Source organism: Hemitrygon akajei, chromosome 4, assembly GCF_048418815.1.
Source record: "Hemitrygon akajei chromosome 4, sHemAka1.3, whole genome shotgun sequence".
In the NCBI taxonomy this organism is placed as follows: Eukaryota; Metazoa; Chordata; class Chondrichthyes; order Myliobatiformes; family Dasyatidae; genus Hemitrygon; species Hemitrygon akajei.
The window spans coordinates 167,395,712-167,409,524 of record NC_133127.1 but is presented as its reverse complement, the minus strand read 5'-3'; the positions used below and the strand labels follow the sequence as shown (position 1 = coordinate 167,409,524).

The following is a 13,813-nucleotide window of genomic DNA, read 5'->3' as shown; positions in this document are numbered from 1 at the left end:
ACAAACTTGACCAAGCTAACCAGTGTGCCTTCTGGAGCTAATCCCGTTTGTCTGATTTAGCCCATTTCCCTCTGTCCATTTCTTATTCTGTGAACCTGTTCAAATGTCTTTTAAACAATATATCGGTACCTCTTCTGCCATGACGGTGACCCGCCCCTCAGGTCGGCTCTAAATCTGCTTCCTCTCATGCTAAATCAGTGCTCTCCAGTTTTAGACCTGGGAAGCAGACTGTCGTCATCCATTCTACCCTCAATTTTACAAAACTATACAACACCTGGTTGGTGGGGTGGAGATACACCTCGACCAAAGGAGGTGTAATGTGCTTCTTCCCTTCGCTAGCCTGCAGGTCACCCTTGGGCAAGGTGTAACACCTGCTTAGTCCACTGATCAAGGTCATGTGGAGCCATGGGATCAGGTGGTGGATGGTCATATGTGCAGCTGGTGAATGTTACAAGTCCTGGTTATGCAACCACTGACACCAGGCAGGCAATCTCTGAAGAATATTGATAATGGCTGGGGTCACCTATCTTGTAAAGACACTGCCCAGAAGAAAGCAATGGCAAGCCGCTTTTGTAGAAGATCTTGCTAAGAATAATCACGGTCATGGAAAAATTATGATCGCCTACGTCATATGATACAGCACATAACAAACAAATGATATAAGGTTACCCCTCAGCCTCCTTCACTCCAGAGTAAACAGTCCCAACCTACCTATTCTAAACCCAAGTCATCCATTCCCGGCAACGTTCTTGTGAATCTTTTCTACTCCCTCTCTAGATTAATCATATCTTGCCTATAGTATTGTAACCAGAATTGCTTATAGTACTTCCATAATTCCAGCTGTGCTCTCACTGCTGAAGCTGTAACATGACTCTTGTGCTCGAAGCCCCAGCCAACAAAAGCAAACATTCCATATACTCTTCATCACCCGCAAGAACAAGTACGCAGTGGTCCCTCATCTCATGCTGGTTCAGCAGACGAAGGCAAATCAGCCTGTCTTTCGCTGGGTCGGCTGCAGGTAATACAGCTTGTCTTTCATGGAGCTAACATTGGAAAGCAGCAAGATGGGAGGGGCCAGCCCCCACCCCAGCACAGATCCAAATCACTAATACATGGCAAACAACAGGAGGTCCAACACTAATTCCTGCAGCACAGCATAGGGTACATACCTCCAATCTGAAAATAACTCCCTATTACTATTCCTTGACTTAATCCCTTTGTGTTACGTTCATTTGGCTAAATCACCTTGGATCATTTGTTATATCACCTCCCTGGCCATTCTACAATCCCTCATTAAAGTCCATGTAAAATCTACTACCCTGCCTTCATCAAACCTCATTGGTCACCTCTTCAGAAATAACCAGTTAACTTTCAAAGACACTATTTACCATGCATAAAACCATTGTTGACTATTTCAAATCAGTCCTTGCCTTTCCAAATGCAGACAGAGCCTGTCTTTCAGAATTCCTTCCAGTAACTTTCCCATCATTAATGCTAAGCTCACTGGCATGTCTTTGCAGCCCTTCTTAGATAAAGCCACAATATTAGCAACCCTCCAGTTGTCTGTTACCCCACCTGGGCTAAAATCTCTTTTTTTTCCACACCTGAGGAGTGTATCTATCTTTATGTGCCTAAAGACTACCAACACTTCTTTCAAAACATCAGTATGTTTCAGGACATCATATTCCTGAATTCCCTAACATCTGTGACCTTCTCCACAGTAAAAACAGGTGATTATTAATTTAAGACCTTGTTCTTGGCGATTTGATACTTGATGACATCAGTGTTGCTGGTTGCCAGGGATGCCATAGAGTCATGTACCATAGAAACAGGCTCTGTGGCCTATCAAGCAATGACAATCACTTTGTCATCTACACTAATTGCATTTGCTCACATTAGGGCTGTGTCATCTATGCATTGCCTATTAAATACCTGTTTCTAAAATTGGCACCAGAAAGAAACTATGCTGGGATGGGAAATCCATAGGTTAGATTTCTAGATCTATGACAGCAGCCTTCTCCAGGGTCACTATCACTTTTCCCTTCACAACAAAATCTGGCAATGTATTCGTGTCCCTTCATTCCATCTGTGGGCTTTTCATGTTGTAATCACACCTTTGTCACTGCTGGATGAGCATCTCACGTTTGTGCTGCACAGCCTATTTTAATCTTTATTTTTCTCCCTTGGCTTCTTAGATCATGTTAGTCTATAAATTTATGACGGTGCTATATAAGTTAGTTGTTCTTTTGCTGCAAATTGGGAGATAGGAGGGTGAAAATGAAGAGAACCTGAGTAAGGTGCTGGTGCATGAAGTACCAGATTGTGCTCAGCAATTGAATAAAAGAAGTGTCATGTAAAATTGGTGCACCGCATGATAGTAAGACAATCTAGAAAATTCTTTTCGAAGTAAAATTATTGTTTAGTGGTTCCATAGTGCTTTATGATACCACATGGAAAATATTTTCTTTATTTTACAGCATAATTTGGATTCATGGAATGAGTCTGTGCTGAAAGGTCATAATTCAACTCCTGCTGGAAGGTGAGTTTTTTATGTATTGATAATTGAGACAGAAGCTTTGATTTAGTTACAAGATAATCAGAGATGAAGGAAAATCTGAAAAATAATTGGCTGCAATAATTTGAATATTTGAAAAGCCGCAAGTATTTAGAATTTCTTCGGATTTGGCCAACAACTACATTTTATAACTTCAAGTTGAATTTTGACAAGATCTTCTTAATCAAACTCCAAATGATAATTTATTTTGTGAAACAACTGCTTTAAAAAGGAGTCAGCTTCTAACATCTTGGATACAAGTTTATATGGAATGACTTTGAGTACTTAAAATTATGAAGTTCCTTGTTCCTGAAGGAACTCAGCAGGTCAGACAGCATCTGCGGAGGAAACTGAACAGTCAACATTTCAGGCCGAGACCCTCCATTGGGACTGCAAAGGAAGGGGACGGAAGCCAGAATGAAAGAGTAGAAGTGGGGTTTAGCAGGATCTGGCAGGTGATAGGTGAATCTAAATGAGGGAGGAAGGTAGGGTTTAAAGTGAATAATAGAAGAAGTTGGAAAGTGATAGTTGGGGAAGGCAAAGAGTTGAAGCAGAAAGTATCTGTTAGGAGAGGACAGTGGACCATGGAATAAAGGGAAGGAGGTGGGGGACCAGAGGAAGGAAGGTGAAGCTGATGAACAGGTTGTGATGGTGATGGAGGGGAAAGACATTGGGTAACAATCAGGAAACAGGGCAAGGGGGAACAGAGGGGAGTGGTTTCCAGAAGTTAGAAAAATTGATATTCAGTCCATCCACCAAGTCAGATTATGAGGTGTTGCTCCTCTAATTTGTGTTTGGCTTCTGCATAGAAGTAGGGAAGCATTGGACAGGCATGTGTGGGAATGGGAAGTGGACTTAAAATGGTTGGCCTCTGGGAAATTCTACCTGTTGTGGTGAGCAGAGTAAAGGTGCTGGGACCAGGTCTCTCTGACGTAGAGCAGGGTGCATCAGTAGCAATTGATACAATAAATGACACTAATGGATTTACATGTGAAGCAGTACTGCACCATGAAGGTGGGAAGAGGTGTAGGGGCAGGTGTAACACCTAGCTTGGTTGCAGAGGTAAGTGCCTGGAGGGTGATGAGCAAGCAGACAATGGAGTCGCTGAGTGAGCGATCCCTGTGGAGAGGGTTGGGGCACAAGATATGCCTGGTGGTGGGATCCCGTTGGAGATGGCTGATAGTTGGATACAGAGGCTAGTAGGTTGGTAGGTGAAGACACATGGAACCCTGTCCCTGTTGTGTTGGGTGGGAATGGGATGAGGGCAGACATGTAGGAAAAGGAGGAGACACTATTGAGGGCTGTATCGATAGCAGTGGAGGGCAACCCCATTTTTTTTGGGAAAAATATGACATCCCTGAAGTTCTGGAATGGATAAACTCATTGTGAGAACAGATGCAGCAGAGACAAGGGCATTGAGAAAAGGGAACAGCATCCTTGCAAGTGAACAGGTGGGAAGGGGTATAGTTAAGGTAACTGTGAGGGGTCAGTGGATTTGTAAAAGATATCAGTAGAGAATCTGTTTCAGAGATGAAGACCGAGAAATCAAGAAAGGCGAGAGAGGTGTTAGAGATGGATCAGGGCAAATATGAGGGCAGGATGGAAGTTTGAGGTGAAATTGATGAATTTGACACCACCACATGGGTTCCTTGTGTGCCATGGTACCTGTAACTAAAAGCTTCTAGTTATCTTTCTAATTTTGATGGCAGATTGTGATTTTTCTTTTGAATGTTGCAGTCCATGAATGGGTCAAATTTTTTTTTCATGACATCGGAATTTCCTTTATGCTCCTGCCAAACTGCACCATTTTTCTTCTGAGAATATTAGAAAAATCTGTGCCTTTGTGTCATATTTATAGCATCTGAGAGGGTGCATTTAATTAAAACCATTTGCATATTGTTAGAGCAATAAAAATGGTGCCTGATATTTACAAAGCTGATTGTAACATGACTCAATGGCTCGTTTACTCAGCTCGAAACCTGAAGAAAATAGTGCATCATGTGAACTGGAATTGCCAGAATCCCCAACCTCTGAATCGAGCTGCAAGAAACGCAGCACAGACGCTTTGCTTCATAGCAGCTTGGAACGAATGAGAAGGTAATGAGCAGAAAACTAATTAACAATGATCTAGGTATTTGAGAGAAATTAAGTACGTTGGCATTATGGCTTGCTGTTGATGTAATTCATTCAACTTATCTCAAAAAGGTTGACAACAGGATGGGCACATCATACAATGGTTACAGCACAAGGAGCCAGTCTGGTCCATCAAGTCTGCACTGGATAAATTAAGGGTAGTCAGAATGTTGAAATGGTGCCTTGGGAAACCAATATATCAGAATGAGGATTAACAGTCAGGGTTAGCTGTGGTCAAAAGGATGAAAAGGTTACACCACCTATATGAAACAGTGCTGTGACTGATTACTTTAGCCAATACAATTCTTTAGAAATGGTAATATGAAAAGTAAAATACTATGGATATGGCCAGGAGAAATTATAGCCAGGTTTTTAGCAAAATTAGGAAGTTTATTGTAATAAGTAAATAAATGGTGGACTTTAGTGAAAAGTTAATATTATAAGCACTGGAACAGAAATATTTGATTTTTTTTTTGAATGAAGGAAAAACTAAAAGAGAATTGAGAAGATCCTGTAATATTTAGGATGCAAAAGTTACTAACATAATCTAAAAAGCAATGGACAAAAGGGAGGAGCATTATATTGGTAACATTACCTGACTGCCGCTTTCTTAGTTCATTTTCAATCGAAACCTTAATTTTAAATATATAAGATACTGCAAGTGTTGGAAATCTTGAGCAATGAATAAAAAATGCCGGAAAAACTCAGTAACTCAGGCAACGTTTATGGAGGGGAATAAGCAGTCAATGTTTTAAACCAAGACCCTTCATCAGGACTGGTGAAGATCAAGTCCTGGTAAAGGTCCTCCACCTGACATTTAGACTGTTTAGTCCTCTCCATAGATTCTGCCTGACCTGCCGCGTTCCTCCAGTATTTTGTGTGTGTAACCAATTTTTTGTTGTTTTAGCCATGATCATCCAAACCACTGCTGATTCCTTTTTTTACTATCTATAAATCTAAAAATATCTACAGCTCTGCTTTCTTCATCCTCCATTTGTTCTCTGTTCTCTACCACATTGCCTCCAGATTTTTAAAAAAAGCCTTGATTTTACAGTTGTTGTCAAATTGCTCCATTGTCCTGCTCCTCTCTCTCTCTCTCTCTCTCTCTCTCTCTCTCTCTCTCTCTCTCTCTCTCTCTCTCTCTCTCTCCCTCTCTCCCTCTCTCCCTCTCTCCCTCTCTCCCTCTCTCCCTCTCTCCCTCTCTCCCTCTCTCCCTCTCTCCCTCTCTCCCTCTCTCCCTCTCTCCCTCTCTCTCTCTCTCTCCCTCTCTCTCTCTCCCTCTCTCTCCCTCTCTCTCCCTCTCTCTCCCTCTCTCTCCCTCTCTCTCCCTCTCTCTCCCTCTCTCTCCCTCCCTCTCCCTCTCTCTCTCTGTAACCTCCAGTGGCCATGCAACTCTCTAAAAGAAATGCACCCTTCTGTTTTGATGTCTTGACAATAGCAATGTCATAACTCCTTTGCTTTAAAATACCGAAGTTCTACCCTCTGTGTCTCTCTCCTTCAATCTCTCCACATCCCTCTTTGTAAAAGGTCTTTCAAAATTATCTCTGACCCTTTTTATTGAGATATCTGTTTAATCTCTGCTTATAAGTGAGTGGCAGGGTGGTCTAGCATTAATTGCTGCTGCTGCCAGCACCAGTGACCCTTGCTCATGTCTGAGCTTGTGTTCTCTGTGTGGAGTTTGCACATTGTCCATGTGAGGGTGTAGGTTGTGTCCAGGTGCTCAGCTTTCTTCCATCACAAGGAAGTGCCAGTAGGGCAATGGGGAGAATTGTGGGGTGTGTGAGGGTGAATACATTACAACAAATAGGTGTGAAAATGAAACCTACAGGGATGTTCTAAAAGAGTGTGTGAGTAACCTCCTCTAAATAGCTTTGTTTGCAACACAAGCACTGAAAGGATATCATGGGATTGTAACAATGAAAGAAAATGAGGCAGCCTGGTAGTGAGCATGAGCAATGGTGCGAGGAATGGTTGAGTGATGAGGAAATTAGTGGGACTGGGCCAAGAGACTAGGAAAGGGAGTTTAGGGTTAAGGTTAGAGAGATCTGTAGTGAATTCTAGTTTGGTGGGCAAGAGGAACAAGCTCAAAGCAACAGAGGAATGTCAGCAGTCTTGTTTGTAGTTATAAATAAGCTCAGGAACTTGCTGGGACAAAGTTAGAGAAACTTGGTAGAGTGTAAAGCTAATCCAGTGTGAATCTTAAGTGTATGTGCAATTTTACTGGAGGAAGAGTCAGCCCACAGTACTACTCAGTCTGGCTAGATGAAATCCAGTGATGATGGATTGTAAGCTGTCTTTACACCAGTTACTGTCTTTACAATTACTGTGTTTACGGTTACTGTGGAGTTACTGACCCTTAAAATCTTGAGTGTAAATTTTTTTTGGGATAGTTACATTTACAGCAGACCTGTGAATGATATTCATAAAGAACATGGAAATTTACAGCATAGTGCAGGCCTTTGACCCAGGATGTTGCACCAACATTTTAACCTACTCTTAGTCGATCTAATACTTCCTTCCTACATTACCGTCCATTTTTCTATTATTTGTGCGCCTATATAAAAGTTCCTTAAATGCCCATAATGTATCAGTCACTCACCCTCCCATCACTAGCTGTGTAAAGAACTTGCCTCTGACACCACACTATACTTTCCTCCAGTCACCTTAAATATGCCCCCTTGTATTAGCCATTCCTGAAGAAAAAGTCTCTGGCTGTCCTCTCTATCTATGCCTCTTAACATCTTGTACACCTCTATCAAGTCACCTCTCATCCTCCTCTCCAAAGAGAAAAGCCCAAGCTCACTCAACCTCTCTTCATAAGACACGCCCTTTAGTCCAGGCAGCATCCTGGTGAGTACTGTTGGCGTAAACGTAAAAGAGGATACTGGGAGAAATTGTGGGAGGATGGTCAGTAATTAGCTTTTAAAGGAGAAGTGAAAAGAATAGAAAGTGGCTAGTGTTCTGAGGAAGAGTAGATGGAAACCAAGCTGTGATTTACCAATAAGTGTTATGCACTTAGTGTTTCAATAGAGTAGATCATAGAATATTTAGTCATGCTGGTTGGTCTTGGTAAGGAGAAAGATGTTATCATATGTGAACTACAATTTAGTCTAAGCTAAGATGGCAATGTAATAATTGGGAATGAGATTATGGGTGGCAAAAGAAAGGACCTTGTTTGGAAATGAACAAATATCATACAGAGAAATGCAGGGCCTCATGATATGTGGAGGAGAGGGCCTCATCTGGTAATCATTCCCTTTAATATGATCACAATATAAACTAAGGTAGTGCATTTTCTTGATTACCAGTAGTTTGGATTTATAAAAGCTATGTCTATTTCATGAGTGCGTTGAAAATAAAATGGTTCATAATGTGACCCAGATATAAACATTTAGAATGACAAAGTTTATTTATTTAGTGCAATTAATTGTTGAGGGCTTAAAATTAAACATAAGGGAACTTTCAATGCAGAAGGTCATAATAAATGATCAATATTCATCATTTTTATTTTTATAATTAGAACTGAAGAGTAATTAATGATTTTTTAAAATAATTTACAATTAGGGAGCGCATTAAGGATTGTTGTGACCAGTTAAGAGTGCTTTTGCCATACGTGAAAGGAAGAAGAACTGATGTGGCCTCTGTACTGGAGATGACCGTGGAATATATGAGATACATATATGGTAGAATACCGAACAACGTTATGTCACAGGTAGAAAAGTTTTAATGCTGCAAATTAATAAATATGGAATTTGAAGATATTTTTAAGTATAAATTCCTGCATTAGAGAATTAAATTTTCAAATTGCTTCAAATGATTTGTGTAAATAAAATGATAATATTATTAGCGCGTGTATTTTTGAACAGCAAAAGTGAAGAAGTGAAAATTGAAATAGTGGAACATGCTTTTGTTATGAGACTTGCAATGTTATATTATCATCCCTATTCTTGAGACAAGGCTCCACAATTGTAATAATGTTTCATTTGACAATTACAGCAACTGCACAGATTCACTGGGTTATCAGAAATTTAACTTCATGGAGAATCTAATGATTGGGAGCTTTGTATCTGCATTGTCGTAAGCCAGTATTATTACTGGAAGAATCATCACACCTGAAGAAACAGCAGCCTATAAATTCTTTTAAGTTGCATTATTGTCATTATCTTACAGCATAGAATTGTGCCTTTCAGCGCAACTTGACCATGCTAAACATAACGCCTATTGTAGCTAATCCCATATTCACACATTAGACAGGGATCACTCTGCTCCTTTCTTATCCAAGTACTGTCCAAATGTCTTTTAAATACTGTAAATATAAATGACTCTAGTACTTCCTCAGCAGCTGATTTTATATAATGCCACACTCTGTGTGGGTAAAAATGTACTCTGAGATCTCTTTCAAATCTTTCCTCTCTCACCTTAGCCATATGCGCTCTAGTTTTCAACTCTCGTAGTCTGGGAAAAAGACTCTTACTATCTATATTCCTCGTAATTTATAAACCTCAATAAGGTTACCACTTAACCTTCTGTATTCCAGTGAGAATAAATCCAGCCTATCCAATCTCTCCCAATAGTTACTGGCCTCCATTGCAGCCATCTTGCAGCCAATTGTCTGTTGCTTGTAAATGCAGTTCCTCATCCCAGGAAGCATTCCCTTAAACTTTTTCTGGATTCAGATTGTTGCCTTTGCATCCTTCCGAAAGTGAGGTGACCAGAATTGAACACAGTACATTAACTGATCTGGATCAATGTTTTATAAAGATTCAGTGTGACTTCCCTGCTTCATGAGGCAATCTTGATAATGAATCAGCTACACGATGCTTGATATATAATGTCATAATTACAGTAGGAAAACAGATAGACCCAATTTTCCATCTTGAGACCACCTGTACAAGTATTGCAGACTTGTGTCCAAGAATAGCCACTGTGAATTCAAGGTCTGTCTCCAAAATAAATGGTCTTTCTAATAAGAACTGGTGGGACTTCTTGATCCTAAATATGATTTCCATTGTTGCTGCTTCTTTCTGGGTATTTCATGGTTTCTCTTGCTCTTTAGTTAGTGCACATAATACCAAGGCATTGTGCTTTTCCTGGTCATTGTTCATAATGAGACAGTGAATTGTTTTTTTACTACATATTTGAGACACTGTATAGCAGCTTGAGTGTGCAGATGATATTGTAATACATGGGATGGATCTTTTACTTTATATCTATTTCAGAGGCTATACACCTTCTGTGTTCCTTTACCACCACTAAGGTAGTAGTAAACTTGCATCATTTTGGATTTCTGCTCAGAAAGATCTACATCATAATGTTCTTAGATTTTTTTCCATGACAATGGCCTCTTTTTTTGTGTGTATGTGCCATCACTGTAATGTCCACTTGTTTGTGTACAAAGTAGTGCTTACTGTCTTGAACTTAACATTATGTTCAAAGAGTTACCCAACTATTCAATATTTGGAGATTTTCCTGCACTATGAAGTTGTGATCTAAATGTGTTCTTGTTTGTATTGATGATTATGAATTCCATCTAACATCTTATCCACAGCAGCCCAAAATATTTTGGATAATGCAGCAAATCAAATCAAATTAAAGTTTTGTTATCATTCATGCATACGTGAATATAGCCAAGCGAAACTGCATCCCTCTGGAGCCAATGTGCAAAACATGCACAACACGTTTAAAATAGTGAGCAAAAAAAACAGAGGCCAGCCCCCATCAGAGCACAAACACCACATTACACCACCTCTGGTGTCTCCTCTCCTGGACTGCAGTAGCAGGCAAGCCTGCAGCTTGAGGCCTAGTCCTTGCTATAACCAAGGCTAGACAATTACCCTGCTGTCTGTCACACCACCAAACAAGGGAAGCAGGCCTGCGGTATCTACAGTTGTCAATGTCCGACAGGGTCTTGCGATTGCAAGAGAAACGTCCAAGACAATCTCCATGGTTACAATGTACACTGCCTTCGCACAACAACTCCAATGCCTTTGATGCTTTCCTGTAGCAGGCCGCAGCACAGTCTGCACCCAGTCCAGCTCCTCCGATCAAAGAGCAGCTCACTGATGGGGTAGATCTGCAGTACCCAAAGTTCTTGGAGTCCAGCATTGTCCTTTGATTGTAGAAAGAACACTTAACAAAGAAAAAAAACTCCTTTGGTTGGCTCCCAAGAGGCTGCTGCATCTGAATGCATCGTCATCGTCAGTTTGGTTTATGAATAAAGTGTAGCACAGTTCTCTTTTGTTAGTTTTGACTTTCTTTATCTATGTTTAGTTATGCATATGCATGTGATGGGTCCAATGTGGCCTCTGTGAATTCAACATTCGAGTTGTACAATGGACTACTGTTCATTATCCATATTTCAGCTGATGGTTACCTTAGTCTCTGCAAAACTGGATGTCTCATTTGCTCTAGACAGCATAATAATGTGTATCACTCAATCATACTCTGTGGCTTTGGCCAACACATTGTGATGTTTGAGCTCCTTTTCTTGTATATTTAGTGCATATGATACTAGTTCAGACTTGCAGTAAGATGGCCTGGTGTTTGGGGGACTTTGTATGCATATCTCCCAATATATCTAAGATAAGATGAGATAAAACTTTATTTATCCTGAAGGAAATTATTGTTGCAAGTTTGTTCAGTCAGAAGTATATACTTTAAAATATGAAATGTAAGCATCGAGGTACGAAAAGGAATACAAAATGAGCATTAAAAAGTAATAGTACAAAATACATATGTGCAATGAAACCATATACCTAGATACTTAAGGAGGAAGAGTTATAGAGTCTTATAGCCACAGAAACGAAGGATCTCCTGTGGCATTCAGTGACGCACTTGGGTGGAATCAGTCTGTTCCTAAAGGTGTCCCTCTGTTTGTCCAGTATGTCATGGAGGGGGTGAGAGGGATTGTCCATAAAGCTCTGTAGCTTTTGCAGTATCCCCCTCTCAGACACAACCACCAGGGAATCCAGTTCCACGCCCAGAACAGAATCAGCCTTCCTGACAAGCTCATCAATCTTTGTGTCAGCTGCTCTCACCCTGCTGCCTCAGCAGGCTGCAGCGTAAAACAGAAAACTGGCCACCACTGAGTTGTTGAACATTTGCAACTTAGTACTGCAGACGTTGAATGACCGGAGCCTCCTCAGGAAGTACAGTCAGCTCTGGTCCCTTGTACAGAGCCCCTGTGTTTTTAGTCCAGTCCAGTTTATTATCCAGGTGAGTTCTCCAGTATTTGTAGTCCTGAATGACTTCCACATCCATTCTTTTAATGGAGTTGGGAAAGCAGGGTGTTTTCACCTTCCTGAAGTTCACCACCAACTCCTTAGTGATGTTGAGCTGCAGATGATTCAGCCCACGCCATTTAACAAAGCTGTCCACCTTCTCTTAGGTTGTCCATCGGAATCTGATGACGATGTCCACTCCTTTAACGGAGTTAAAGTGATATCTTTGATGACTATACAGTCCTATCCTGGACCCACACGTTCCATTGCAGGTGGGACATGTATATGTGGTAGTGGTGGTAGTGATGGCAACCATGGCTGCATTTCTCCTGGCTCTCTGCTGCTGTCTTCTGGTTGTTCTTTCCATCTCCAGAATATGAACCCCATCCCTACTCAGCTGTCGCCAAGTGTTACAGTCAGCAGCAACATCCTCCAGGTCCTCAGGTCTGATCTTGCACTTCCTTAAAGCATTCTTCATCTGATCCTTATAGCACTTCTTTGGCCCTCCAGCTGAGCATCGACCATGATGTAGCTGGCCATATAACACTCTGTGGGGTAGCTGACATGGGGGCATTCTTACCACGTGCCTCAGCCACTGCAGCTGACGCTGGGTGATCATGGCCTCAATACTCCTGCAGTTGGTCTTTACAAGTATTTCAGTGTGAGGCACTCACTCACGCCAGGTAATTCCCAGGAAGCACTGGAGGCAGCTTATGTGGAAGCGCTCCAAGGACTTGATGTGACAGCTGTGGGTTACCCGAGCTTCACAGCTATAAAGTAGGGTGGTGACATAGACCGCTTGGTATACAGCGACCTTTGTGGAGGGATGAAGGCTCCTGTTCTGAAAGACTCGATGCCGAAGTCTTCCAAAGGCAGCTGATGCCTATTTAATGCGGCTCTGGATGTCATTGTCAATGCCGCTATCCTCAGAGAGAATGCTCCCCAGATATTTGAAAGATGGCACCACTGACAGCTTTTCATCACCAACAGTGAAGGCAGGTAGGGTGGCTGGGACACTGGTACTCCGTTGGCAAACCACTTCTGTCTTGGTGGTATTGACAGTCAGTCCCATCCTGCTGTACGCTCTCACCGCCACAGCAAGGACAGTCTGAAGATCCTCCGGAGTATGGGCCACAAGAGCACAGACATCTGCACACTGCAGCTCCAGGACCCGCCCTCTATGGAGTTTGGTGGTTGCGTGGAGCATCTTGATGTTAAAGAGGTGCCATCTAATCTGACGTCCACTGCCACACCGCTGCTGTCCTCAATCTCGTTGTGGAGAAGCTTGGTAACAAGAGGAAGATGTTAAAGAGCACTGGCACTAGCACACACCCCTGCCTCACCCCTGTGCATACAAGGAAGGGCTCGGACTCTTGTCTTCCTATGGTCACCCGAGCAGTCATCCCATCATGGAACTGGTGGAGGATGTCAACAAATTTATTGGGATAGCCAAACCTGAGGAGGACATCTCATAAGAGCTCTTTGCACAGTGTCAAATGCTTTGGAGAGGTCGACAAAAGCCATAAACAGGTCTTGATGTAGCACGATTGACATGATCTTCACAGCCTGGCAGCTTCAGGAAAAGTTCCGGGAGCAATATCAAGACCTGTTAGTGGCTTTTGTCGACCTGTCCAAAGCATTCGACACTGTGCAAGGAGAGATCTTATGGGATGTTCACCTCAGGTATGGCTGTCCACCACTCTTCTGTACTCAGCCTCTTGAATCCGGCTGATACATCCCACAACTGCCAAATCATCCAAAAACCTCTGCAGGTAGCAAGAATCTGAGTTGTATCTGAAACAGAGGTGTAGACGGTGAACAGGAAGGGAGTCAGGACAGTCCCAAGGTGCCCCGTGCTGCTAACCATAGTATCTGATATGTACACAGCTCTGCCATCTCACATACT

The 13,813-nt window shown here is 41.9% G+C and overlaps 1 protein-coding gene across 1 annotated transcript in view; it reads left to right on the top strand.

Annotated features, from left to right (window-relative positions):
* The first annotated feature begins 2,299 nt into the window (after window positions 1–2,299).
* LOC140726910 (uncharacterized) overlaps window positions 2,300–13,813 on the top strand; it is a 34,146-nt gene continuing 22,632 nt past the window's right edge. The window contains exons 1-4 of the mRNA XM_073043899.1: window positions 2,300–2,377; window positions 2,478–2,539; window positions 4,526–4,651; window positions 8,252–8,399. Of these exons, the coding sequence (XP_072900000.1) occupies window positions 2,372–2,377; window positions 2,478–2,539; window positions 4,526–4,651; window positions 8,252–8,399 (342 nt within the window). The 5' untranslated portion in view covers window positions 2,300–2,371. The remainder of the gene's footprint in view (window positions 2,378–2,477; window positions 2,540–4,525; window positions 4,652–8,251; window positions 8,400–13,813) is intronic.